This window comes from Liolophura sinensis, chromosome 7 (assembly GCF_032854445.1).
Source record: "Liolophura sinensis isolate JHLJ2023 chromosome 7, CUHK_Ljap_v2, whole genome shotgun sequence".
In the NCBI taxonomy this organism is placed as follows: domain Eukaryota; kingdom Metazoa; phylum Mollusca; class Polyplacophora; order Chitonida; family Chitonidae; genus Liolophura; species Liolophura sinensis.
Genome location: NC_088301.1, coordinates 23,987,235 through 24,013,333, shown reverse-complemented (window position 1 = coordinate 24,013,333; position 26,099 = coordinate 23,987,235). Strand labels below are relative to the sequence as shown.

At 39.7% G+C, this 26,099-nt stretch overlaps 1 protein-coding gene across 1 annotated transcript; it reads left to right on the top strand.

Moving 5' to 3' along the window:
* The first annotated feature begins 1,779 nt into the window (after positions 1–1,779).
* Positions 1,780–26,099, top strand: LOC135470760 (nuclear pore complex protein Nup153-like). Its single transcript, XM_064749799.1, has 25 exons — positions 1,780–1,934; positions 3,079–3,225; positions 3,765–4,038; positions 4,641–4,901; positions 5,511–5,638; positions 6,544–6,663; positions 7,463–7,588; positions 8,547–8,603; positions 9,222–9,290; positions 9,503–9,697; positions 10,349–10,410; positions 10,805–10,919; positions 11,396–11,638; positions 12,409–12,529; positions 12,930–13,253; positions 13,757–14,227; positions 15,184–15,321; positions 15,776–16,519; positions 19,885–20,055; positions 20,334–20,432; positions 21,467–21,559; positions 21,988–22,476; positions 22,831–22,922; positions 23,230–23,384; positions 23,832–26,099. Exons 1-25 carry the CDS (start codon positions 1,860–1,862, stop codon positions 23,920–23,922), a joined length of 4,860 nt encoding a protein of 1,619 aa, XP_064605869.1. The 5' UTR covers positions 1,780–1,859; the 3' UTR covers positions 23,923–26,099.

The window sequence follows — 26,099 nt, the reverse complement described above, 5'->3', positions numbered from 1 at the left end:
AAAACAATGGCTCACCTGTGTGGTCAAAAGTCAGTTATTCAATTCTGCAAAATTTTAAACATGGCCAAATTCTACAAACGTCACTAGTCATTTCTTACAAAGTTACGTACAGAACATGGCAGCCATTAAAGGATGGTTCGAGGCCGGCAATCAAAGGAATGAAGGGGAGGCCGCGGAAACTGTAGCGTGCATATTTGTGTTGGTCTCTCTGTACTTTCGCAGGAGACGTAACAAAAGTGGCTGAGGTGTGAGTTGGCAGAACTATACCCCTTAGTGTAAGCGAAGGTGTCGTGCATAGAGCTAGCAGGGCCCTAGCCCTGAAAGACTCGAACTCCTTTTCTTAGCTTAAATTAGTAATGTAAGCTCCAACGATGCTACGCCAATATAAGAGGAGTTGGAGTCTTTCGGGGCTAGCAGGGCCCAACTCACAACCAGTTGAATGACCGCTGAGGAGGCCAGCATGAGCTCCTCAAAATTTTAAAATGGCACGCTAGTAAATCTACCTTCAAAACGAAACCCAAATTCAAGTTGGACTTCATTACCCCCACTAATGATGAGAAACTCATATGATATGTATATAGGCCTATACAGCCAGAGGTCACATTTTCATTCTAAATGACGTTTCACGTTAGTGAAGCCATGGATCAATGTCTTCGTCATAAACGTCTTTCTGAGCCGCTGCTCCGTAAAGCAAGTGTCGATTCAAGAAAACTTAGATCTGTCGTCTTGTAGAATTTTAGCAGAAATGTAAATTTGACAGCAAACTACAGATCATGTTGCTGAAAAGACATACGATGTTCCGTTTTACCATAAATTCATCTGTTTGTCTATCCCGCCATATTGTCTGGCCCTCTAGCGATACAGTTTGTGGATGGCACCAAGGGAGGTAAATTTATATGGCCTGAAAACTTAAAAAAGAGAAAAAAATAAGGTACATAATGAATGTATATCTCTATTTATTGGCTTGCTCACCAAACACTTAAATGAAAAATGAAAAGCAATATAGATATTCTTTGTTTAATTCAGATATCATGTTTTTTTTTTAGCATAAACATTGCTGGTGAAAAAGTAAACAGAAATGAAAACTCAGTTGCAGATTTGTGCTGGGATATAATACAGACTACCGGTACTGCATCAACCCTGCCAGTGTGTACACACTTTCATATTGTTACTTGACAGAATTTTACTTGACCAGTTCAAAATTATGCTATTCCATTATGGAAAAGTTTACATACTGCTTCTAAAAATTGTGGAGATGTTGGTGTCTATAGTTGGTTGGAGATAGGACACTTTTGTATATACATACCCAAGAACCGACAAGCCGATCAAGGTAACGCTGTGACCATCTTAAATACTACCACGTTTATTGCAATTAACAAATATAACTGAGACAATTTACATGTACAGTAGATTCAAATGATAACATAACAATGTGTATGATGGACTTCTCCCTGCTGTCTCTCTATTTTTTTTTTTCAGAACATGTAAAATGGTTGAAAAATTTTAGCATGCAGTTAAGTTGTCGGTTTTAATTGGCATAGTTTCCTGATGTATGCGTGAAAAAAATTGTTATGCTTGTATCCTTACCAGAAAAAGTGAAACAGTTTATTACCTCATCATGCTGATAGAGGTAAGTGTGAAACCGTCTTTGTGCAAACGCAGCTCAAGTTACTTCCCTTGTTTTCACTCACCCATGTATTGAAAGCAGTTTTGGCTCCGTATCATCTTATCCAATGAAAACGTTAGAAAATCTTACCGCCATCTTAGGCATCGGGAGACACTTGCATGTTGCATGGTGTTTCCCTCGTTTTTAAGAAAGATAACAACACTTAAACGGTTTTAAAAAATAGGAAGTAAATATGTCGAATGATGGGCTTGGAAAAGTAAGACAAAAGAGATCGCATGGACCAAACAAACCGTACGAAAGAAGAAAGGTTTGTATGGCACGATGAAGAACGCGTGCTAGTGTACTTACCACCCTAGACTTGGGTAACTAGCAATGATGCGTTCGTCGCTTGATTCTTGTTTTGAAATTTACTCATCTTTTACTGTTAAAGAGTTCTGTTTGTTGTTCAACATTAGACTCTTTAGCCCTTGGTGTCTCTGTAATATCGTCAATAGGTTATTTTAGAGAATATACCTTAGGTTAGTTAGACAATTGTTTGTATTTCCATCGACAGAGTCGAATTCCAAAACATTTCCTGAATCTGAATGACCTGAAGTCACATGTGGGTATAAGTTCAGGTGAATTTTAAAGTTGAGGTTGTTGATCGTGGTAGAGTGACATCAATTCAGTGAACAACCAGCTTTTCACAATGAACATCTGAGCAGGGGCTCATTAACTAATAAAAGGATCAGTCTAGCCTTTACAACTGCCAAGTTCAGTAATAAAACAGATAATGAGTTGTATGTGATAGCAATGACTTCATCTGGATCTGTATGACAAGTTTCATCCACCCTGAAACCTGACTGTCGATACAGAAGTAAAAAAAAGTTCTTCAGTATGATATTCAGCTAGTTAAATTACATTAAATGTTAACTATGGCGATATTTCTTAATCTGATAGTTAGCAACCACATCAGAGTTAAATGCCGGAATGTCGGAACTTCTTAGATTTCTCTGATTCAAAATCGCAATACTTCTATCAATCCTGGTGACTACTTAAATTTTTCTGATATATTTGTATCTCTGCTCTTTATCATGCATTGGCTACTCTAACTGCTAACGGGGCTGCAAGGGGTGTATTTGTGTGATGTCTGTTCCTAGCGATGGTTCATCCATGAGCAGTCTTTAATGGAGTGCATATTTGCTGTAGCTGGGACATCCCTCAAAAAGTTGATGTTCTCTGGTATTCAATGCCCATCATGTAAAAAGATTCCAAACCACAAACATTTGTGGCAGTGGCTAAACAACAGTGTGGTAAAAAAATGCTGACATCAAAAACAGTGGTTAAAAGAGATGTGTATATATATATATATATATATATGTAGTAGAAATGCCTGAGAGGAAATACACATATGTAGGCATCTTGATATGAATTTAATAACCAAAGCCTTCACTATGATCTTTTATTTTTAGTCTCTTCTTGGGAGAGTGACAGACACAGTTAAGGATCTAATAGCCCCGTCTTGGCTCTCGGGACTTGTAGGGAAAAGCTCGTCTGACCATGCCCAGAGAGAACCCCCTGGAGATATTGCGGAGCAGTCTGAGGACGAACAGTTTATGGTGGGTACAGTTGCTAACATGGAACATTTGTCTGTAAGACAAGTTGTGAATGTGTGCTGTTTGCAGCACGGTGACATTTGCTACTGGTTGTCTTTTGACAATGTGTTTTCACCATTGTTCATAATGAGCCTCCTAAGGCTCTCTTGTAGGTAATAAAGTGATTATTGATCTCTTTGATATAAAATCAGTATTAGCTTTTTGTGTGTAATCAGTTTTCTGTAGCATGAAAAGTTTATGGTCTTAAAAATGTTCAGAAGTATGCCGATCAGTAGGAGGTGAAAAGTAAGTTTTAAGTATGATTTGAAGCTTAAAAGATTTTCACCAGGTTAATTAGGGTGGAAGAATTTGTCCTTGTCAGTATTGTGAGCTGAGGGAGAAGGTGCGACTGCCAGTGTTACTTACACATTTTGACACAAGTGGTTACAAATCATGGACTTGCAAAAGGTCATTCTGATATAGCTCACTTCTTAGGTCAGCTTTCTCTATACTTCGGTTTTATGCTCAGCTGGTGTGTTCTCACTTTTCTACTTCATTTGTAGAGTCCAATGCAGTCACCTCCAAATCAAACGCATGGAATTTCCATGAGTGACAACAGGGTGTCCCTGAGTGATAACAGAGTGTCCATGAATCATCATGGAAAACCAGGTGGGGTAAATGCCCATTTAAACTATCCAGGTCCATCAGGTGTGAACACTCCAGTGCTACAGAATAGTCGGCCAGCCAGAAAGCTGGAGACCACCCAGGCCAGCCTGGGGTTGTCTCGGCCACCCCTACCCTCACAGCCAGGACCATCTCATACCGCTCCTCAAACAGGTATGATTGCCTAAATTATTGTGGGTGTAAAATACTGCTCAGATTCCTTTTTACCCTCAATTTACTCTTTTTATTCCTTTAAATTTTATTTTGAATATTGCCATAGATTCAGGTGGTGCTTTTGGTGCTGCAACATTTATATTTTCAGTTGGATATAGTACCGTCCTACCGTCCAAACAAACCTCAGAATACCTTTTTCAAGACAGCTTTAAAACCATCAAAATGTGGGACTTCATTATGGTCGAAATTTGATTCTGTTAAACTCTTGTTTGCAGGCTTACCAGACTTATGTCATAAGAACCCTGTTTGATTTCAGTGAACTTGGTCATTTTTATCAATGTTTGTCTCAATTCAAGTCAGGCTTCTAAAGAAGGTATCTCTCTGAATTGGTGTAAGGCTTCACCAAGACCACTTTCAGATCAGTTCCGAGTTTCAAACCATTTCGTCCATTTTCTGCAAAATTATTGCTGCTCTTGTTCTCTTGAGATCTTTGATGTACCTGTTATGCTGAAGGCTCATATTGATCATGTGACATGATCATTCTTTCACAATACTTCCAGAATGCTTGTTAAATAAATGAATACGTAATTTTTTGTGCACAGACGATAACATGTCTGATCATAGTGACGGGTCCAAATCCACCAGTGGCTGCTCCTCCATGATACCTCACCCAGACAAGCGGGAGTATCAGAGGGAGATTCTACAGCTGAATGAGAGCAGCCTTCAGAAGCTGAAGGATCAGCTCATGGTACCAGGGGCTCTGACATCCTCAACCCCCTTGCCCAGTGCTGCTCAGGCCCGAGTTAGCCAGGATACCACTATTCTACACAGGCCGGATGACCCAGGGGTCTCTAGTATTGCAGGTTAGTGCACATTGGATGTTTTGAAGAATTTAGAAAGATGCTCTTTACATGTAAAATTGTTCAGCTCGTGCTGGCTTCCTCTCAGGCCGTACGTGGGAAGGTCTTGCAGCAACCTGAGGATGGTCGTAGGTTTCCCCCTGGGCTCTGCTCGGTTTCCTTCCACCATAATTCTGGCCACTGTCCCGTCAGTGAAATATTCTTGAGTACGGCGTAAAACACCAATCAAATAAATAAATAAATACATGTAAAATTGCTTTTTCTGTATAGTACAGGATAATTATCCAGATATGTACAGTGGATCATAGTTTAATCATCTGATACATGAGTGCATTGTTCACAGAGACGATTTTTAATTTGATGACATTGGCCACTTCCACAAGATAATTTGTTACAGCAGCTCATTGGTTGCAGAAATTGTTTTGGTTCCTTACAAATTTTTTTCTTACTAAGGTGTTGAAATGCTACCTCAAGCGCAAAATTACCACTTTGACGTAGCTCTTCTCTAGATCTCGTGTAGACAGTCAAAAAAAAGTATCAGTTAAGATATTTAAAACTGTGTTGTGCGTGAAGGAGTGTAAATAAATTATTGCTTTCTTTGTTTTTGTGTAGCAGTAAGCCCTGCGAATGTCACACTGTCGAAAAACTGGAGCTCAAGTTTCCAGACATCTCGACTGCGAGACCAAACAGCTAAATCAAAGCCTTCCTTTAACATGTCTCTGTTTGGGGCCCCAGGGGCGGTGAGTATACCAAATTACTAGGGAGGTTTTTGCCTCATTCCTTGACTTGGGAAGTCTAGCAAAGAATTCCTAGGTTTGACTATAGTGCAGTAGTCCATGGTTTAGTGGTTATAGGTTCTTGGCTTGCAATCTTGAGGACACACAAGGTGCAGGTTCAAGCCTGGCCTCCGAAAGATTCCACAGCTCTGTTTGGCCTAGGCGACAAGAAGTGGTTGATTGGGCGCTCTGGTTTCCTCCATCCATATAACTGACTGCCATTGTGTAAGTGAAAAATTGCTAACAAGGCACTAAACAACAGTCCGATTAAATCCTGTTTTCCAGAAAAAAGAAATAGACTTAATGCTACCTTTGAAAATGTATTGATGTTGAAGATAAGGCCATGAAAATGCTGAGGACAGCAACCTTAACAGCTAAAATCACTGTTCTGCAAGACCATAAGCGGGATATATATGTACATTCCTAATAAATATGAGCAGATAGCTAAGTGGCCTGTGCAAGGTTTGCGTTTGTGGACTCAGTGAGCTGAAGAGTCTTTCTAACCACAGTATGTCTGCACTTAAAAAATGACGTAGCAGGTTTAAATCTAGCTCTCGCCGGTTTGACTTTTACTTATAAAATGCAAGTCATAAGGTTTTGTCAGGTTCCAGGTGAATGGAGACCTCTCATTTCCTCACACCTGATCGACTTCAGTGACAAGAAGTGAAAATTCTTGAGCACAACTTCAATATCAGTGAAATAGATAAATAAATTCTTAGGCTTCCTTTGAAGTTTAATACTATGCTGAACACTAAATGATCTTTGTCTGAAAATATGAATTGGTTCAGTACAAAGAGTATGCTAGAATTTTATAGAATTATTATTTTAAGTCACAAGTGAAGATTGATTTATGTACTTTGTTTATTCAGGGGAACACTTCATTGTTTGGTGAGAGTTTACATGAGTCCATGTTTTACCCAGGCAAGGTGGGTTATGGTGGAGCCTCACAGTTCAGGAAGGGCAAGAACCGCTCTACAGCTCCATATGAGGTAACACTTGTCAGCTTCACATCAACTTTTCGTTCACCTGCCTTGAATCATATGTCTCTCTCCAGGGTGAAGGGAGTGATGCATATAAAACAGTTAATAGTTGTAGACATTAAAGTTAAAATGAACATGAGGTCGGTCACTAAAGCTGAATTAATTAATAAAGTAGTATTCCAGAAATGCTCTAAAAATATTTATAAAATAAGTAAATAATTGTCAGTACCTAGCTATTTATTTGGTGACACCATTTCGACATGTTATAGCTATCTAGACTGACGTCACAGAACCTAGGAGCCCTCCCGTACCTTTGGTATTAAACAATATGCCATTGAGAAAATACAAACAGAAATGCCTGATAGCCAACCAAAGAGTGTCAGGTCTGTCCCGTTTTTAAACGGACAATTTTTCTTTTAGCCTGGCGCTCAGTCTGAGCGATCTTCGTGTGCACAAGCATCATGTTTTAGAGGTCCTGCTCTTCATCGTCTTCGACCTGCATGGGCGTCAGCATTAGACCTAACTGTCTGTACCGACATCCGGGAATTTACCGAACATACATGTAGCAGGATCTTCTGATTGATAACTCTTGTGCAGATTTCCTGAAGATATTTTCATAATAAATCTCTGCTAAGGAAAAATAATGCAACGTCAGAATATTTTTCTTCAAGCAATAGCTCAGTTTTTCTTGCCAGCTCACCCTGATAAAATGGTTAAAATGTATAAATCTTTGGTGATGCTTAATTCTGTGTTCGTGACTTTTGAGCAAATTGAACATGTATTATTTTACCTATTTGATTTGTTACAGATTGCAGCTCCATATCGGACAAAGATAAAAGCAAGGCCAGTTAGCAAGCCCTCTAGCGATGCCATCACCAGCGCTACAGCTAAACGCATATTGGAGACCTTAGAACGCATGTCAACTCCTCTAACAGTATGTTATCCATTCAGAAATGTGTTTCACTGTTAACATGTAAGCCATAATCTTTCATTGAGCCGTGTGGAGTAGTACATTTGTGGCTCACCTGTTCGAAGTTAGGGGAGGTATTGTGAAGGGGAGGGGGATCAGATGCTCTCGGTGCCCAGTTTGGTTAAAGTTTTTGACCAATCGTAGGGTTGCACTTGCCGTCCATAGTACACAGATAGCCAATCGTTGGTAGCGATTTGCGTATTAAAGACCAAGAAAGTTTTTCAGCTCATAGCTCAACATTTCCTCAGCAATTCACAGGGTTGCAGTTGCCACCCATAGTAAATGGATTGCCAGATGCATTTTGCGATTTGTGTATCAAGGACCTATGCAGTAAATTGTTACAGTTTTATGATTTTGGCCTTTATTGTTGATTTAATGGCAAAATCTTAATCAGAGAATAATATTTGTATGACAGTGTCAACCATTCTGCTTCATTTTGGTTTAGGGGTCAATATTTGAGCATATCTCATCATCTTCCTTATCTTTTGAATGCCTTGTTATAAGTCTGGAAAACTAGAACTTGAGCAAAGTACTAGGTGGAGAGTTTGATATTGTGATGTAGAAATGCTACAGATGTTGTGGAGAAGTAACATAATATCCAATATTTGACGAGTAAGATGCCACAAATCAGTATATGTTCTTCAAGGGTTATCTTCATAAGGTCTTCACTCCACTTTTTAAAATGGAATTAAAACTTTTTTTTTGTTTTATTTTTTTTTACCTTTTTGTGTTTCTTCTAACTGGATGTTGTCGCAGAGACCCAGTCTACCAAACTCTTTTCTGTATAACTTTTCAGGATAATTATCATAAAGTAAAAGGCTAGGTTCTAAGAATTGTTTGCTTTTGAGCTTGACAAATTCAAGATTTATATAAATACTCCCCCAGTGCCATTTTTATTATATAATTCTTTGTCTGTTTTCAGGACGCAAAGAAAATACCGGTTGATCATACCTTAAGTGACTCAGTGCTCTCCTTCACGGTACGTATGGGGTCTCCATGTTTTGGTGTCAGTAAAGGCGATGTCTGGGAGTCGTAAGCACTTTTGCTTAGTTCCGTAAAGCTGTTTTTGATTTTTTAGTATACACTTCAGGAATAGTGTATTATTGGATTATTTTTAGAATTGTTGATTGAAGCTACAAGATAGATGTGCAGATAGATTCTGAATGTGTTAAAAGGAAATGTCGGCACTCCTAGAATATTACTTGTCTCGAGCTGGCAATTCCTGATATCCTATGGAACAGCATGCACTATGTGTGTAATTAGATGGAAAAAGAGTGTAATAAAACAACAGAAAGAAGCTCCTAACCTTAACTTGTACATCCCTAGCTGAGAGGACCACCATCCATCCAACTGATGAGAGCAGACAAAGGGAGATAAATGTAGTAGAATAAATGCTTGATATCATTGCCTTACTACAAAATTGTTGGCTATTGATCAGTAATTATCTGTTATTACTTTGCGTGTTGTATATTGCTACACTTGAGCCAGTTATTGTTGCACATAAGGTTTTGTGGAATATCATGTGACTATGTATTGACGAATGAAAACCGAGAAATACTTGTGAGATATAATAAATGGTTTGTTTTGTTATCTGCAGCCTACAAGCTACTTGAAGAAGCCTAGATTGGCTGGTAGTAACTCCAGTTTGAACAGACGCTCACTTGGGGTAAGTTTTGACTTGTTCAGTTAGCTGGTATCCTGTGACTTGGACAATCACACCAGATTAAGAATTTCTTCATGTTATGGTGAACTACACAATATTGCCATTTTTTTCATCACAGTATCATTCCAGATTTTTTCATTTGAAAGTGACCACACTAGTTTTTATGATTTCATGTGAACTGTACTCATTTTAAATGTTTTTGTTCATTGATTCAGTTTCCTTTGCGGGGCCCTCCGGTGAATCAGCTAACCACACCAACCATTGCTTCTATAGCTAGGAATAGACAGAAAATGTCTCCCAGTGTGGATTCAACGCCAAAGCCTCAGACCACGGTCCCAGTTTCAGAACCAACTGCAGTACAGTCTCAGAAAGATTCTACAGATATTCACCATTTCACAGACATTCGTAAAGTAAGTTAGTTACTTTGCCTGATTCTAAAACCTATATTCGAAGCCTCATAAGATGACTGTCCCAGCTTCTGAATTGTCTGCTATACTTTGAGAAGGATAATTTTTCCACACAGAATCGTTCATGAGGGGTAGATGCTGAACTCTTTCGACTTGATTCTTGACATACAACATAGGATTGTTCTGTAGCCCATTTGCTGGAATCAAATTTTTGGGGAGCAGCATTTTGTTTAGATGAAGGACCCAAAGTTCTTCAGGTATACTTTACAGTTTCAGATACCCTAATTTCTCAACTTTTTCATATATGAAAGAGCAACTTTCAGTGCAGTATATGCGCATTTTTTAATTTGACATACAACATACAACATTAGTTGGATTGGCAAGTTTCAGGACTTCACAAAAAGTATAATTTTATCAATCAACACAGAATAATGCCTTCGGAGTACCACCTTGCAAACATGTGATAAGGTATAAGAATTACAGTAGGGTGTAAACTGACATCTAAATTGTATGCATGGTAATAAATAGAGGAAAGAAAAAGAGTTGTATTGTTGTGATTTTTTTTTGGGAACAATGCTCTGGTGTCAAAATGTTTACACTTACAGAAGTTAGAGGTATAGTTGATATGCACTTTTTTCTCTTTGTTACATTTAGGGTGATGAAGGCACTGAAGTCACTCTCCACACCAAAGTGGATAGCAGTAGTCAACATTCCAAGTAAGAGACACTCATTTCATTTACCGCATGTAAGGTTCTGAAAATTGGCAATTTGAAAATGGACATTCCCTGATTCTGATAACCTCGTACCCCCATTCGGCTTCAGTATACATATCTTTATTAACAGTGCTCACATGTAAGGTACCCATATTCCTTTTTTCCAAGAATCACTGGAACCCTCACAGTTCACTCTCTGCGAAAAGACACCCGGTTTTTGTGATGTGAATGCACAAGGACGTCATTAATATTAGTCAATGATTGCTTCGTATAAGCAAAAAAGTTTCTGCGAAACAGTAAAAGTTTTTCAGTAGTCCGAAATGGGGTGTGTCTTCATTAATATTTGTGACTGTGGCAAAAGCACAGATGGCCCATTTCTGTTCTCTCTCTTTTTCAGTATAAGGCGGAGCGACACGGTGGTATTGGGCGAGAGTGGTAGGGTGGGTGGCAAGATGAAGAGAGACAAAAGCCATCATTATTCCACCAAAAAACAAGATGAAGATGATGAAGTGGTATGTGGTATATGCTCTTCTTAATTTGTTCACAGGTTATGAACTGCAGAGTACAAAGTCTGAAAAGCTATCTGCCAACACATAAGTCAAAATTTTTTAACACCAATCAGGTCAGAACTCTCTCCCTTTTAATGACCAGACAATTTCCTTCTTCTTTTAACATAAGGAATAACCTGATTTCCTTTGAAAACACCGCTTACCCCCTCATAAAACTGGCCTTGTATAAGTGAAAAATTCTTGAGTATGGCATGAAGCAACAATGAGAAAAAAAAACAAAAATAATTAAAAATAAATATGATGTCCAAAATTTTAATTTCTAGGCCCAGACAAATAAGCTATAAAGTCATGTTTCAAATTTTTACTCTTTGGCTTTGTACAATGGGTTTTAGAGCCTTGGTGAAGTTTGGAAACCTGACTGGCTTCCCAGAACATGATTACTTTCAGGAAAGATAACATTTTTGATCTCTTGTTGACAGGTTGAAGTGCCAAATCTTAAGACAGAGTTCACACTGCCAGTAGTCAACATGCCTAAATTTGACTTCGGTGCAGCCCCAGTGACAGCGTCGCCGAAAAAGCCTATATCAATATCCCAGACGTCCCCGCCTCGCCAGGACGGTGCCTCACAGTCCTCCTCAGTCAGTAGTATGGAGTTTACCTTCTCCAACCCCATCCCAAGCACCAAGCCAGACTTCTCACCAGGGGCGGGCACACCCAAACTGGTAGGTGGTTACTCAGGCTGTTAGCAAGGCTGCCATCTGGACAACTGTCTCTTGGTGTGAACATACTCTTGTCACTGCAAGAGGCTGCAGGTCTGCATCACTTAGTTTCTGTGTGACAAGATGTGATTTGATGCCTAAGATTGATGATTTTGTCAGTCTGCTTATTCGCATGCTTGGGCTGCAGTGTGGTTGAAATTTTGGTAAACTATATTTATTCAGAACACTAACTGACTGGTGTGTAATGGTGCATAAGGCCGTGTTTTTTAATATCAACCCACAGGGCTCCATTTAAAGTCCTGCTATTGGCTAGAAGGTGTGCAGAAATTGAACATGGTTGGTTAATAAATAATTGAACCTCTAAACCTTGTACTTTGATAAATATGTTTTCCAGCAGTTTTCATGAAAAATATAAAACTTGAAGTCCATGTAACATTTATAAAGCAAACCCTGACCCATCTTCTGGTATGGTACTCAAATAAAAGCGCAAAAGCACTTACAATCATTTAAGATTTATTCACTGGTTTGTAAGAAAGTGACCAGTAGCCATCGGCCAATAGCGTAAGATTTTTTCTTATGCACTAATTTGAGAGTTTTTCCTGTTGGCGCCATGACATTTATGGATGGAAAATTTGTCATTGTGAATGCACCACAGATATTGGTGTATGATTGTGTATTTCCTTATTCATCCTGGTTGGATGACACCCTCGCCAGTATTGTAAGCTGCTTTTGATTTCATGTGTTCTTTTTTTCTTCTTCTTATTTTTTCTTAGAATTTTCAGTTCAGCTCACCAATCAATATGACAGAAAAAGAGAAGTCCCCTCCAAGCAACATGTTCTCTTTTACTGCTTCTAAAGAAAATGCAGAGCCTTTGGTGAAAAAAGCTATCCAGAGTATGTATATTTAGCACGGAAAAGAACAATGTGTGTAAAACATTTATAGATGTGACATGTACATACCACCAGAGACTCTTGTGTAGTTTGTGGAAACATTGATAGAAAGATAATGGTGGGTGTACATGTATTTGTATCAAAATCCTTCGTTTTTGAAAGAGATACTGTTCACATTTCTAACCAAATGTATGAAAAAATCAGATATACAAGAGATGTAATCGTAACAAGTTTACTTTAGATATGCATCCCTGAAGTGCACTAATGGCTTTTCTTAGCCAAACAGACCAGTTGACGTAAGAAATTCTCGGGTATAGTGTGTGTGGAAATAACTGATCTTGTGTGATGATGTGTGATCTAACTCGCTATTGTTTATTATATTCACACATATTTTGTGTTATAGATAATACCACTGAGCTAAAAACTGGCAGTGTGATGGATATATTAGGGACCATGACTAGACCAGAGAATAACTTCACAGTGGACAAGAACGCGCCCAGCTTCCAATTTGGCAGCAGTTTTAGTACCACCAAACCCAAGCCTAAGGATGGTCTTGCTAACAATTCTGATGCCCCAGGTGGAGGACTACAGGCTGCTCCACAGCTTAAGACAGGCAGTGTTATGGATATCCTGGGAGTGAAGAGTCCACCCAGCGCAGAGAGCCCAGGGGGCTTCAAACCAGCCACCACCCTTAAACAAGGCAGTGTCATGGACATTCTTGGCAAAGGTAGGAGTCAAGAAAACATTTTAGAAAAGAGTTTTCTAGTGGATTTTTGACCGATATTTTCCAGATGTGATTTGGATAAGCTGTGAAGATTAGTAATTGTAGTCCTACAAAACCTGTGCTGTCTGCACGGAATATGAACTTTAAGGAATGAAAGAATAGTTATATTGTGTTTGTTTATTGGGATTTTGATATAATTTTTTCTTTGTTAGACATTTTTTTAAATATTATTAATATTGTTTCTTTATAGTCTCTATCGATATTGGTTTCTTTTTTGTCTCTCTTTCATTTGTCAGAATTCCATACTTTCAGGCTGATATATCAGGGAAGTTGTTTTTTTTTTTTTTAAATCCAGTTCTTGCAACTTGAGTAAGGCATTGAACACCATTCTAATCAGTAAAGTAGTGCTGTTTCTCACTCAACTTTTTTCCACTCATAAGCCAGACAGCTGTTGTAAAACACCAATAAGTAAATAAATGCAGGGTATACTGATCTGCTAATTTCAGGATCCACTGACAGCAAAGCTGATGATGCGTGGGCCAAGTTATGTGCTCCGTCAGACAAGTGGGAATGTGACACATGTATGATCAGAAACAAACCAGAAGACAGTAAATGTGTGGCCTGTGGCTCAGCCAAACCTGGCCAGTCTGACTCCAAAAGCTCTGGCAGCAAGCCTCTGTCAGGGCCCTCTGGTGGCAGTCTGTGGGACCAGTTCAAACCCCCTGAAGGAACATGGGAATGCCCTACATGCATGATTCAAAATAAAAGCACAAGTATAGCTTGTGTGGCTTGTGCGACGAGCAAACCTGCTTCCCAGGGCACTGCAGCCCCAGCCCCACCTCTGACAAACAGTACAGGGTTTGGTTCAAAGTTTCTACCTCCTGCAGGTTCCTGGGAATGTGATACGTGTATGATACAGAATAAAGCTCAAGACACCAGCTGTGTGGCATGTCAGAGTTCTAAACCTGGAGAGTCAGGTGAGTTATCCTAACCTTGTGTATCTGAAGGTAGTGGATCTCGGCCCAGTGGGAAAAAGACTTGGTTTTATCAGCCAACGTTGTACATTCAGGGTCGGTATTGGCCTTCGAACAGGAATTTGTGGATTTCCCTGGTTTCACCGGTTGTCAGGTCTTGTGTAGCTTTGTTGAAGACCACTTCTCCTCCACCATTATTGTGGTATTTCACACATGAAAGAGTCTTGTCAGTAACTTGTCACAGGTCTGTAATTCACCTTGGTCACTTCAGTTTCCTCTGGAGCTTAAGGGAAAATTCTGGAATGTGGTGTTAAGCAACAATCTATCAAGGAACCATATAGATTACCATGATTCATGCTAGTGCTTCTTTAACACTGTCAGCAGCTATATGGAGAAGCTTGCCACCTTCATTGAAAACGTAGAGGATATTGCGCAAGGAAGGTTGAATACCATACATATTTTTCAAGTTACAGGTGGAAATGACCTTTCACAGTAAAAATATTTCTGGTACTTAACCTTCAATGTGCAATTTTCTGTTTATCCTTTGGAAACTGACAGTATCATGATTTTGAGTCTTTTAACAAGGTTAAGCAATGTGTTGAGAGGTGTAGGCCTTCACCTGTGCATATAATAGATATGGTGCAATGTCTTTCATTACGCGTTGCATAAGGTCAGGTCTTGTTGAGTGACTGCGAATGTTAAAGTTGACTAAACTTGTATTATGACGTTGTCCCAATGAGCTCGGTTTGGAAAGTCATTTTACAAAACGTTCTATTTTAGATGTCATTGCATCGGGGTGTGAAATACCACATGTAAAAACATACATGTAGGTAATATATGGGTAATATTCAGTGAAGGAAATCCTGACATTTCACCTTTATATAAATAATAAAGGTCTACTTCATATGGAATGATCCCGTCTGCTGATAAGGCTGACTGTCTTTTCTTGTCGTTTCTAGGGTCAATAACAGCAGGGACGACAGTGAATAAGAGTTCAGGGCCCTGGCAATGTGACACGTGTCTGATAAACAATAAAGAGGACTCGACCAAATGTATAGCCTGTGAGACCCCGCGGCCTGGATCCAAGTCAACCAGCGGTTTGTGCTACATTGCTTCCTTTTTTGTCTTTCTCTGAAAACCTGTTTAATGGGAGCAGGTCTAAAGTTGAAAGGGTAATGCTTGTCCCTGTGGCATACTAGGTGTGAGTACAATCCCATCCATAGGACTGGCTGCCAATCGTTGAAAATGTGAAAAGTCATCTTGACTGTTAATGTTAAGGACCTGTTTTTGTAATGATCATGAAATTTTGTATCATTAATTCATAGCTTCCCGGGGAAACAGTAATAAGTGTCTCAGGTTCTGTTTACAATGAGCTAATTTTAACATAAGTACTGTATCGACCTGTCTACACATGTATAGGATAGTCAAGTTATTTATATTAAAATTAGTCAGCTCCATCATTTAAAATGGATTGCATTCATTCATGTATGTTTCATTTACGTTTTAATGTGCAATACTACATTTTAGAATTTTTCTTCACTTTCCTTTTAGGTGGAGTAACATTCGCCCCGAATGCATTTTCCAGTGGGTCTGGGTTTAAGTTTGACTCAGAATCTGTTACCAAAGACAGTGGTTCTGCTGGTGGTTTTAAATTTGGTAATTTTGAATCGAAAGGTGGAGAATCCAAAGGTGGATTTGTGTTTGGAACTACATCTACAGCTGCTTCAGCAACAGCAACAGGCTCTTCCACAACTTCAGGGTTTGTATTTGGAAACCAGAACTCAACAGACACAAAGCCATCCGGAGGAGGGTTTTCCTTTGGTTCATCCTCAAAAGACTGCGAAAAGACACCTCTTGGGGGTGGGTTTAAATTTGATTCTGTGGCTAAAGATTCAGAAAAAACAGACTCGTCCACCGGACCATCTGGGTTTGTGTTTGGAAAGACTTCAGAAAAGTCTGACAATTCGAAACCCACAGGATTTATGTTTGGTACTTCTAGTAGTAAAGACAGTACATCGGGGACGGGATTTGGAGGTGTGACTGCTGAAGTCCCACTGAAGACTGATTCTACCAGCCTATCCTCGGGGGTGGGTCACAGTGCTCAGTGTATAGCCACTGCCCCAACTCCTAAGGCTGAAAGCACTGCTCCCAACTTTATGTTTGGCCAGTCTACCACAGATCAAGGCAGTGTTAAATCATTGAATAATAACACAGAGGTGAAGCCAAGTCAACCAGTTAGCAAACCAGCTATTGGTGGATTTAGCTTTGGGGCAACACCAACGCAAAACGTATCAGGTAAGCAATGGCTAACATTTGGAGAAACCTAAATTTTACAACTTCCCAAACGAAAATGGGTGACTTTGCCACTGAACACAGTTCTTATATTAAAATACAGTGAAGTTTCTAATTGCTTCATTCTGACATGAATAGTGTATCCTACTTTAGTTATGTGCATTGTCCTTGTGTTACATTTTGATTTTGAAGGTTTTGCATTTCCTTTCTAATAGTACGATAGTAAGCACTCCTTATCAAATTGATATGTTTGTTCTTGGATTGTCATTAGCCAAAAAGTATCCAAAATTTTTGAAATAATGTCTGTATTCAATTTGTACTTCAACATTTTGGGATTGGCGGTCATCTGAATCCGTCTGTTACAAAATGCTGTTGAATATTAAAAGCACTTCCTTCATTATAACCCTCTTCTGCCATTTCAGGACATTTCAAAACATCCTATTTGAATCTGTTAAAAATTGGATAAGACTCCGCTGACAATAGGTTTAGCTCAGTTTCGAGCAATAAGCCCTATTTTGATGAAATTAATGTGGGATTGAAAATCAAGAGAAAAAATGTTAAACGACACCCTCATTTGAAAAATTTATACCCATTGGGCCAGTTCTAAAGTTTGTGCAAAATGTCCTGGGTTGAATATATCCCGAGCAGGCATATGAAGGCACGGTTTCCGCTAGGTCAGTTTTGCTTCAGGTAAACAGACTCATTTCCCCTGGAAAAGTTACCTAAAATTCCCCATCAGACATACAAAAAATTGAAATAAAGAAAATTCTTTTCAATCACCAGTGGACTGTTTGAATCCTTTTACAGATATGTTGACAGTAATAAATAGATAAAGCACCAAACAAACCAGTGTGCACACTTGACAATCTCTTGTGTATCCGTTACATCACCGACGAGTTGTGTTCCTGCATCTTGTCAAAATTTCTATTTTTAGTATCACTGTGTTTGAGAATGATGACCTAATGCACACGGGGATAGTTCATGCAGCAGTAATGGCCCAGCGTGCTTCAGCATAATAGCTAGAATGCATAGGCCTGTATTAGAAGAGAATGATGACCTAATGCACACGGGGATAGTTCATGCAGCACTAATGGCCCAACGTGCTTCAGCATAATAGCTAGAATGCATAGGCCTGTATTAGAAGAGAATGATGACCTAATGCACACGGGGACAGTTCATGCAGCACTAATGGCCCAACGTGCTTCAGCATAATAGCTAGAATGCATAGGCCTGTATTAGAAGAGAATGATGAGCTAATGCACACGGGGATAGTTCATGCAGCACTAATGGCCCAACGTGCTTCAGCATAATAGCTAGAATGCATAGGCCTGTATTAGAAGAGAATGATGAGCTAATGCACACGGGGATAGTTCATGCAGCACTAATGGCCCAACGTGCTTCAGCATAATAGCTAGAATGCATAGGCCTGTATTAGAAGAGAATGATGACCTAATGCACACGGGGATAGTTCATGCAGCACTAATGGCCCAGCGTGCTTCAGCATAATAGCTAGAATGCATAGGCCTGTATTAGAAGAGAATGATGAGCTAATGCACACGGGGATAGTTCATGCAGCACTAATGGCCCAGCGTGCTTCAGCATAATAGCTAGAATGCATAGGCCTGTATTAGAAGAGAATGATGACCTAATGCACACGGGGATAGTTCATGCAGCAGTAAAGGCCCAGCATGCTTCAGCATAATAGCTAGAATGCATAGGCCTGTATTAGAAGAGAATGATGACCTAATGCACACGGGGACAGTTCATGCAGTACTAATGGCCCAACGTGCTTCAGCATAATAGCTAGAATGCATAGGCCTGTATTAGAAGAGAATGATGACCTAATGCACACGGGGATAGTTCATGCAGCACTAATGGCCCAACGTGCTTCAGCATAATAGCTAGAATGCATAGGCCTGTATTAGAAGAGAATGATGAGCTAATGCACACGGGGATAGTTCATGCAGCACTAATGGCCCAACGTGCTTCAGCATAATAGCTAGAATGCATAGGCCTGTATTAGAAGAGAATGATGACCTAATGCACACGGGGATAGTTCATGCAGCACTAATGGCCCAACGTGCTTCAGCATAATAGCTAGAATGCATAGGCCTGTATTAGAAGAGAATGATGACCTAATGCACACGGGGATAGTTCATGCAGCACTAATGGCCCAGCGTGCTTCAGCATAATAGCTAGAATGCATAGGCCTGTATTAGAAGAGAATGATGAGCTAATGCACACGGGGATAGTTCATGCAACACTAATCGCCCAGCGTGCTTCAGCATAATAGCTAGAATGCATAGGCCTGTATTAGCCGAGAATGATGACCTGGTGCACACGGGGATAGTTCATGCAGCACTAATGGCCCAGCATGCTTCAGAGTAATAGCTAGAATGCATAGGCCTGTATTAGCTCGAAAATCCATCCCAAAGATGATCTGCTCACCTGACCTCTTCAGACGCAATAGTTGTGAGGAAATGGTTTTAAAAGTGACAAGAAATCATCATTGTGACATGATGCACCCTGACAGCACCATGCACTCCTTGTGTATAATATCCAGGCGAGATGCCATGGATTTGCCTCTGGTATTTGCCATGGAGTAAGATTAAAATTATCCACAAGACCACAAAGCCATTGGTGAATGTAATTCACCGAACTTTTGCCCACAACGCGCAAGTTTTGGCACAAATCTTTGTTCGCTGACATGCTTGTCGCAAGGCTCTGATACGACACAGGAATTTTACAACAGACATTGTGACTCAAAACTGAAGGGGGAATACCACCCTCTTGCATCCCCCCCCCCTCTTCCTCTACTCCGCCAGCCTTTGGCCTAAAACGAACTCCAAAGTTATTTTCCGGCGGAAACCCTGGAAGGTGTGTGCTTAAACATAAAGATCGGTTATAATTTGGTTATCATGGACTTACAGAACCAGGTACTGAGTAGGTTACCTAGGTTGATTATTAATATCTTGGAAAGAGATTTCTTGGCTACTTGGCTCCTAGGACTAATGTGAACACTTGTAAAAAGTGATTTAATCATAACAGTAATCAAAAAAAATACACCATACTCCAGTGAGATATAAAGTTTAATTTATTAATATATTATACCTGTAGTATGATTTTGACTTTAATCAAATATTTCATAACAGAATTCAGCTTGTGGGCCTGGTGGTGCTTTCAAGAGAGGAGTTATTAAATTTGGCTAAAACCCTGCTGTCGCCTGCAGTTGATCATGGATTTTCCCGGGGCTCTTCCCATATCCTCCCATCATGATGCTGGCAGCCATCGTATAAGTAAAATATTCTTGTAAAACACCAATCAAATAAATAAATAAATAATAACATGTTGTCTGCTCTTGGTTGTAGAAGTTAAGCCAGCCTATGGGGGGTTTTCCTTCAAGAAGAATGAAAGTGGAACTGGTGGTCAGGCGGCCAGTACCACCACCAGCAGTGACTTCACAGGGTTTAACGCAGTGAAAACAGAGAATACTTCCAGTGATCAGGGAAGCCAGGCTGTGAAGAGGACAAGTGATGATGGTATGAGGTGTAAATATAGATCTGTGAATTAATGTCATCATCATTAGAAGTTACTTTATCTCCAAAGATGGCGGTATATCCTTGTGCATGGCTAAGTTTTCTCCATATCTTAACCCTGTCTTCAGACATCTACCATCCTGCTTTCTCACCACCACAGACACACATGGTGAACGTTTATTTTGTGTTCCATAGTATGAGCCTTCATACATATCTGTTCTCCTTGTCAGTTTTGCATAGAAAGGCCTGATCAACTTTGACACTGGTTCGTTCTGTTTCAGCTGACTCTGAGCCCAGTGCAAAGAAAGCTTTCAGTTTTTCAGCTGGTACCTCCAGCACGAGCACAGCGCCAGTATTCGACTTTTCAGCAGGCTTAAATGGTGAGTATTTTTGTCATTTTTATTGTGAAGTTCTAAAAATTTTGAGGCAATGAATAGATGCTTCACAACACCATACCAAATCAAATGTTTTTTTTTTTTACTGGTAAAACAAATCTCTTTCTAGAAAATATCAGAGGAGGACTGGGTATAAAAATAAAATTGAAAAATGACCTAATTTGTGGGAATTGTGGACTGTCCCGGTAATTGTTTGTGTTAGAGACATATTTAGGTGCTTGGAGAACCTTGAAAACAGAAAATAATAATAAGCATTAAGACAAGAAAAAAGATTGATTTTCAGAAAATAAGCCTGATGTGGCCTAACAGTCTGAGAAGATATTGATCTTGGCCAATTGGTTGAACTGCTTGTCTTTCAGTTGCTAGGAAACAAGGTGTGACTGAGTCTGAGATTGCAAGTGCTGTCTGGGCTTTGGTGGCATTTATTACTGGACAATACTTATTCTGCAGTTTAGGGCCTCTTACATGGAGTCAGGTGGTGATCACTCTGCACCAATATGACATGCATCTGTGTGTTACGTCTGAAAAAGAATGTCCACTATTTGCCGATGGTTACCCTGGGCAACTGGCCCTGGGAACATGAACTTACATTCAGCGATCTTAGACTTAAGTCAAAACTTTAATCATTAAATTTGGAATGCTCCTTTCTGTTATTTTAGCTGAAATTTGTGGTAGAATAACTTGCCCAGAATTTACTTCATCAAGTAATACTCTGTCTTTGGTACATGAGAAATAAAGTGATTTGAAATTTTGACCTAAGTCGCCAAAGATTGCTTTGTGATCCCGGTTTTCTTTTTTTGTTTTTTTTGCTGGCTGCCAACGTTAATAAGTGTCTTATAAATCAGTTCATAACATCCCATTCCTCATCATTAACACTCTTAATACATACATACATACATAGATATCCCATATCAAACCTGACTGTGTTGTCAAAAATTTAGAAACTATACAATGTATAAATGCTTTTGTAGTATTCACTGTTTTACAGTGCATTGCAAACATTGGTTTTTCTTTCCCAGCTTCTAACAACGGTACAGGAAGTAGTGACTTGTTCAAGTTTGGTCAACAGCCCAACACCTCTACAACCCCATCAACAGCCCCTCTGGGAACAGGTGATTATCTCCCCCTGATTATCTCAGGCCCTTTGCCCAATGAGGTTGCATGTTTGAATCCAGAGATTTGACTCCTATTAGGCAAAGGGCGATGGATTACTCTGGGCATTTCGGTTTCGTTCATGCTTGATGTGAACCTGAATGATGTCAATGAAAGTTCTTGAGCATGGCATCAAGTAACAATTTAAAAAAAATAAACAAACAGTATGTCAGATTTTTCAATATTTATGGATAATTCACGATTTTTCTTTACTAAGCAGAAGTCTACTCTCTGGAGAAATTATAGAAAGTTTGTTAAATTTTGCTCATAATTTTGGATTTTTAGCTGTTTTCTGCTTTCATCTTTGACATGCTATTTTGTGATATGGGTGAAATATTGTTTTGGGCCATTATCATTCATTTATTTATTCAATCTGCCATGTTCTCAGGAGGGTTCAACAGTATTACATCGGGCAACACAGCCCCTGCATTCGGCAGTGCTTCCTCAGCATTTGGGGGCTCAAGTGGCTTTGGGGTGACCCAATCTACGACAACAACCTCTGGGTTTGGCAGTACCACAACACCCGCCTTTGGTCAGTCCACTGGGGCATTTGGATCAGGTGCCTCCACCACGCCGTTTGGCTCAACGTCAACAGACAGCTCAGCATTTGGAGCAGGAAAGGGACAGTCCACTACAGGGCAAGATACCTTGTTCTCTGCCAAGGCCAGTACCTTTGGTGGAACCAGTACTCCAGCCAGTGTATTTGGTTCTGCTAACAGTTTTGGTAATTCCACAGCCAGTTCCTTTGGTACGGACTCCACAACAGCCTTCGGTGGATTCAACAATACTCCAGCCTTTGGGGGCAGTAATACATTTGGGAGTGGGTTTGGCAGCTCCACTCCTGCCACTACAGCAAGTACTGCAGCACCTAGCACAGGTTTGTTACTATAAAACAGCTACATTAGGTGTACAAAACAACTCAAAATAGGTTTATTCTCATAGCCACCGCTGTGTAGGTTTGTTTAGACTTAGATCTGTGTCAACGTACCGTTGTTTGTGCCTCAACTCTGTAGTGTACTGCTCATTCCGGTGTTTGAGATTACAGTTTGTTGGTAAGCTGATATCTGGTACTAGTGCATAGCAAGAGAACAGTGAATTCGGGTTGGGTCCTAGGTCTTAATCTTGCAGGAAGATGTATCCAATTCAGCCTGGCAATTTGTTCTGCATGTATCTCAGACATGTTAGCACCAAGTATGTAATCATGTGGGTTTTTTTCTCTCACTTTTAACAGGTGGTTTTAACTTTAGCACGCCCGGCAGCTTCAACTTCGGGAGCACAGCACCTGCGACCAGTTCAGCTGTTTTTCAGTTTGGAGCTAAAGCGGTAAGCTACACTTTTATGTGCCCTTTGACATTTTGTTGTTGGAATTTTGTCCAGTGTAGCACTAATTACTTGGTATATGCTTTATTTAGTATCTGACACATCTAAGATTGTATGATTGTGGGTTTCCCCTCCTGGTTTCCACCCCCATAATGATGGCTACCACTGTATAAATATAAGTATTCTTGAGTACGGCTTGAAAAACCAATCATAGAAATAAATAAATACATCTATTTAAAGATGCTACCAGATTTGAATGCTTACAGATTACAGTATGCATGGCATTGTATGAACTTATGTTCTCTAACAGGATACTGGGCCATCTGCAGCCACAGCCCCACAGCCCCCTCAGTCCCAAGCCCCACCCTTTGGCTTACCCCAGCCTGCACAACAGCCTGCTCAAGCCTTCAATTTCTCTGCAACGCCCAACACAAACTTTGGATCATCTACTCCATTTTCATTCAAGTGAGTTTTTAAGTACAGGAAAACAAGATTTGAGGTCAGCTGCCATAATCACAGGATTCCCACTAGGACTGGATCCTGAATCCCTTCAGAATCTCTGAAAAAGATTGAATTTTGTTCTAAATCGACCAATTAATAAGCTTCCAAAATAATATCCATTAATCTCAGCATTTGTACTTAAACTGAATGATGCTTGAAACTGCTGGAAAACTGAAAATGTCATGTAATGTCCTGAATAACCATTTTTAAATTCCAATGGTGGGACTTTTTTGCTGTTGTTGACATTTGTGTCAAATTGCCGAGAGTTCGTTATATACATTGTACCGAAACGAAGATCAGTTGTCTGGAGTTTTAGCAAGGAAAATAATTGGATTTCCTGCTGCTCAGACTCGGCCTGCCTTTTGTAGCATTCACAGAGTTGAGTAATTTATTGTTTTGTTGTTGTTGTAGTGCACCAGCCACTGACAAGAACCCATTCAGTATCCAGGCAAGTATAGGAGGGAGAAGAATTAAAAAAGCAGTCCGTAAAGCCCGAAAATAAACTTGTAAAGGACCATTTTTATGGTGAAGTCCTGTATATTCCAATATGATAGCTGTTCAGATACAGCATTGTCAGCTGCGGGATGTTTCTTCAGCCGCTAATGTATACGAGGGATTCATGTATACAGGCTGACGGAAGCAGCTTTTCAGTAATGCTCCGAATGAAGACACTTCCTGGAGATGAGAAAATGTGTGAAGAATTCAGGTTAGGCGGATGTTTGTGTACGAACCTCATCTGTCTCGCCTGCAGTCTCTCACACCTGGAGCGACATTGTGCGCACCAGCTATTGAGAGGGACGAAGGTGGAGAAGAAGCTGTTATAAGAAGTAAATTTTAAACGAAATTTTTAAATTGTGAAATTTACGACATGATCTGTCCTAAACCAGAGATGGACAGTTAGAATTGGATTTGCAAGAAAGTGAATAGAATGCGAGAGAGAAAAATTGAACCAAACTTAAATTAATTTTGTTTGCATTTAGGTTGTATCTAGTCATGACTATAATGACTCTGTCACATTGACTTGTTTGAGGTTGAATGAGGCGAGGTGAACACCATCCGCTCTGTTGTTGAGCGCTGTCTCTCAGACAAGTGGAGATAACTTGGGCCAGGATTCAGGGAAGCTGGACAGAGCTTGCAAAGTTACAGCTACTGCTGTATGATTGTCGCCTATATACCAATTCCTGACAAGCAGTAAATACTTAGCATCAAGATTTTCAAGGGATTATATTTTTCCTTCTGTTAGGAAAAAGGTAAACATGTGCCCATACAGCAAGCAAAGCTTTTTTAAAAGCATTTAGTTACAAAATGAGCCAACCCATCAGTTAGTGGCAACTGTTAGAAAACATAGTTGCAGTCATCTTGCAACATAAACAGTGAAATAGTTGTCTTTAAACAGTGAATGTAGTCTTTAAATTAATTATGGGCACAATCGTGTAAAATATGGAACTTTTAATGGCATAGGAGTTTAAATGCAAGGAGAATGTAGTGTTAGTTATGAGGTTACATAATTTTTAAGCAAGAGAGAAGGTGCAAATGTGAAGTAGGACCTCGAGTCAAGGAATGTGACTCGAAAGGTAGCGAAAGGCCTACAATGTTACATGATGCATGTATCGGTTTCTACTGTCACTTTACACGGTCTTAAATGTGACATCATAATGATGAGCTGGGAAGAAAACATTTGACATATATAACCGGTCATTTGCCAGGAACCTGTTGAGCAGGAATCTGTTACTGACAGGTACAAATTGCTCATTATTCACAGTCACAAAAGAACCAAATGTTTTGAAATCTGAAAACAGCACAGCTTGAGGCATAGAGTTACTTTTCAGAAGGGCAGTTTAATTTAAAAAAAGTTAACATATTAAGGACACTGATGGCATAGTTTTAGTGAAATAGGAAATGGTGTATTTTTTTCTCCAAATTCTTCAGTTATTGCATTGATTACGCTTTGAGACTAAAACAGAAGGAAGGTTCTTTAGCATAAATGTTAGTGTGAGAAAAGTCAGAAGGGCATAGGAGGATCCAGAACTGAGGAAAATGGGGTCTTCTGTAAAAGAACACGTGTTTTATTAGATCACCTGAAAGGATTTATGTTTGTTACGGTATGTGGTATGATCTGAGAGGGCAGTTTTGGGTATTGGACTTTCTCTAGTTCGCAGTGTTATTATTCCTCACTTGTACATTACTGTATATGGGTTGGTTTGATGTAAGTATCATTAAACTTGAGGAGCCTTTGCTATTTCTTTTTAATTTTTTTTTTTTTTCCTCTACTCTGGGTTACAATTGGTGAATTTTGACCTTGAGGGAGACATTGTATATATTTACCCACCTGTGGGAGAACTGTACATTAATCCATGTAAACAAAGCCTTATGCTAAATGTAAAAATAATCGTTGACCTGTTTTTGTTTATTGTTTTTTGGGTTTTTTTCCTTCATGGGGTGGTCCATCCAGCTGGAAATGGGTTATTGAAGTGATGACAAGATTTTTATTGTTGACTTCCTGGGAATGGGGGAAATGGGCTGGGCTGTGTACTACTACCAGGGAAGGGTAATGGGGTCAGGTGGGGTGGGCATCACTTTTTAGTACAGCTGGATGGATCCCCATGATCATTATTCCATTGGATCGGAAAGGAGTATGACCTATACCGGAAGGTCTGTCCCAGGACCTCTTTTTTTTTT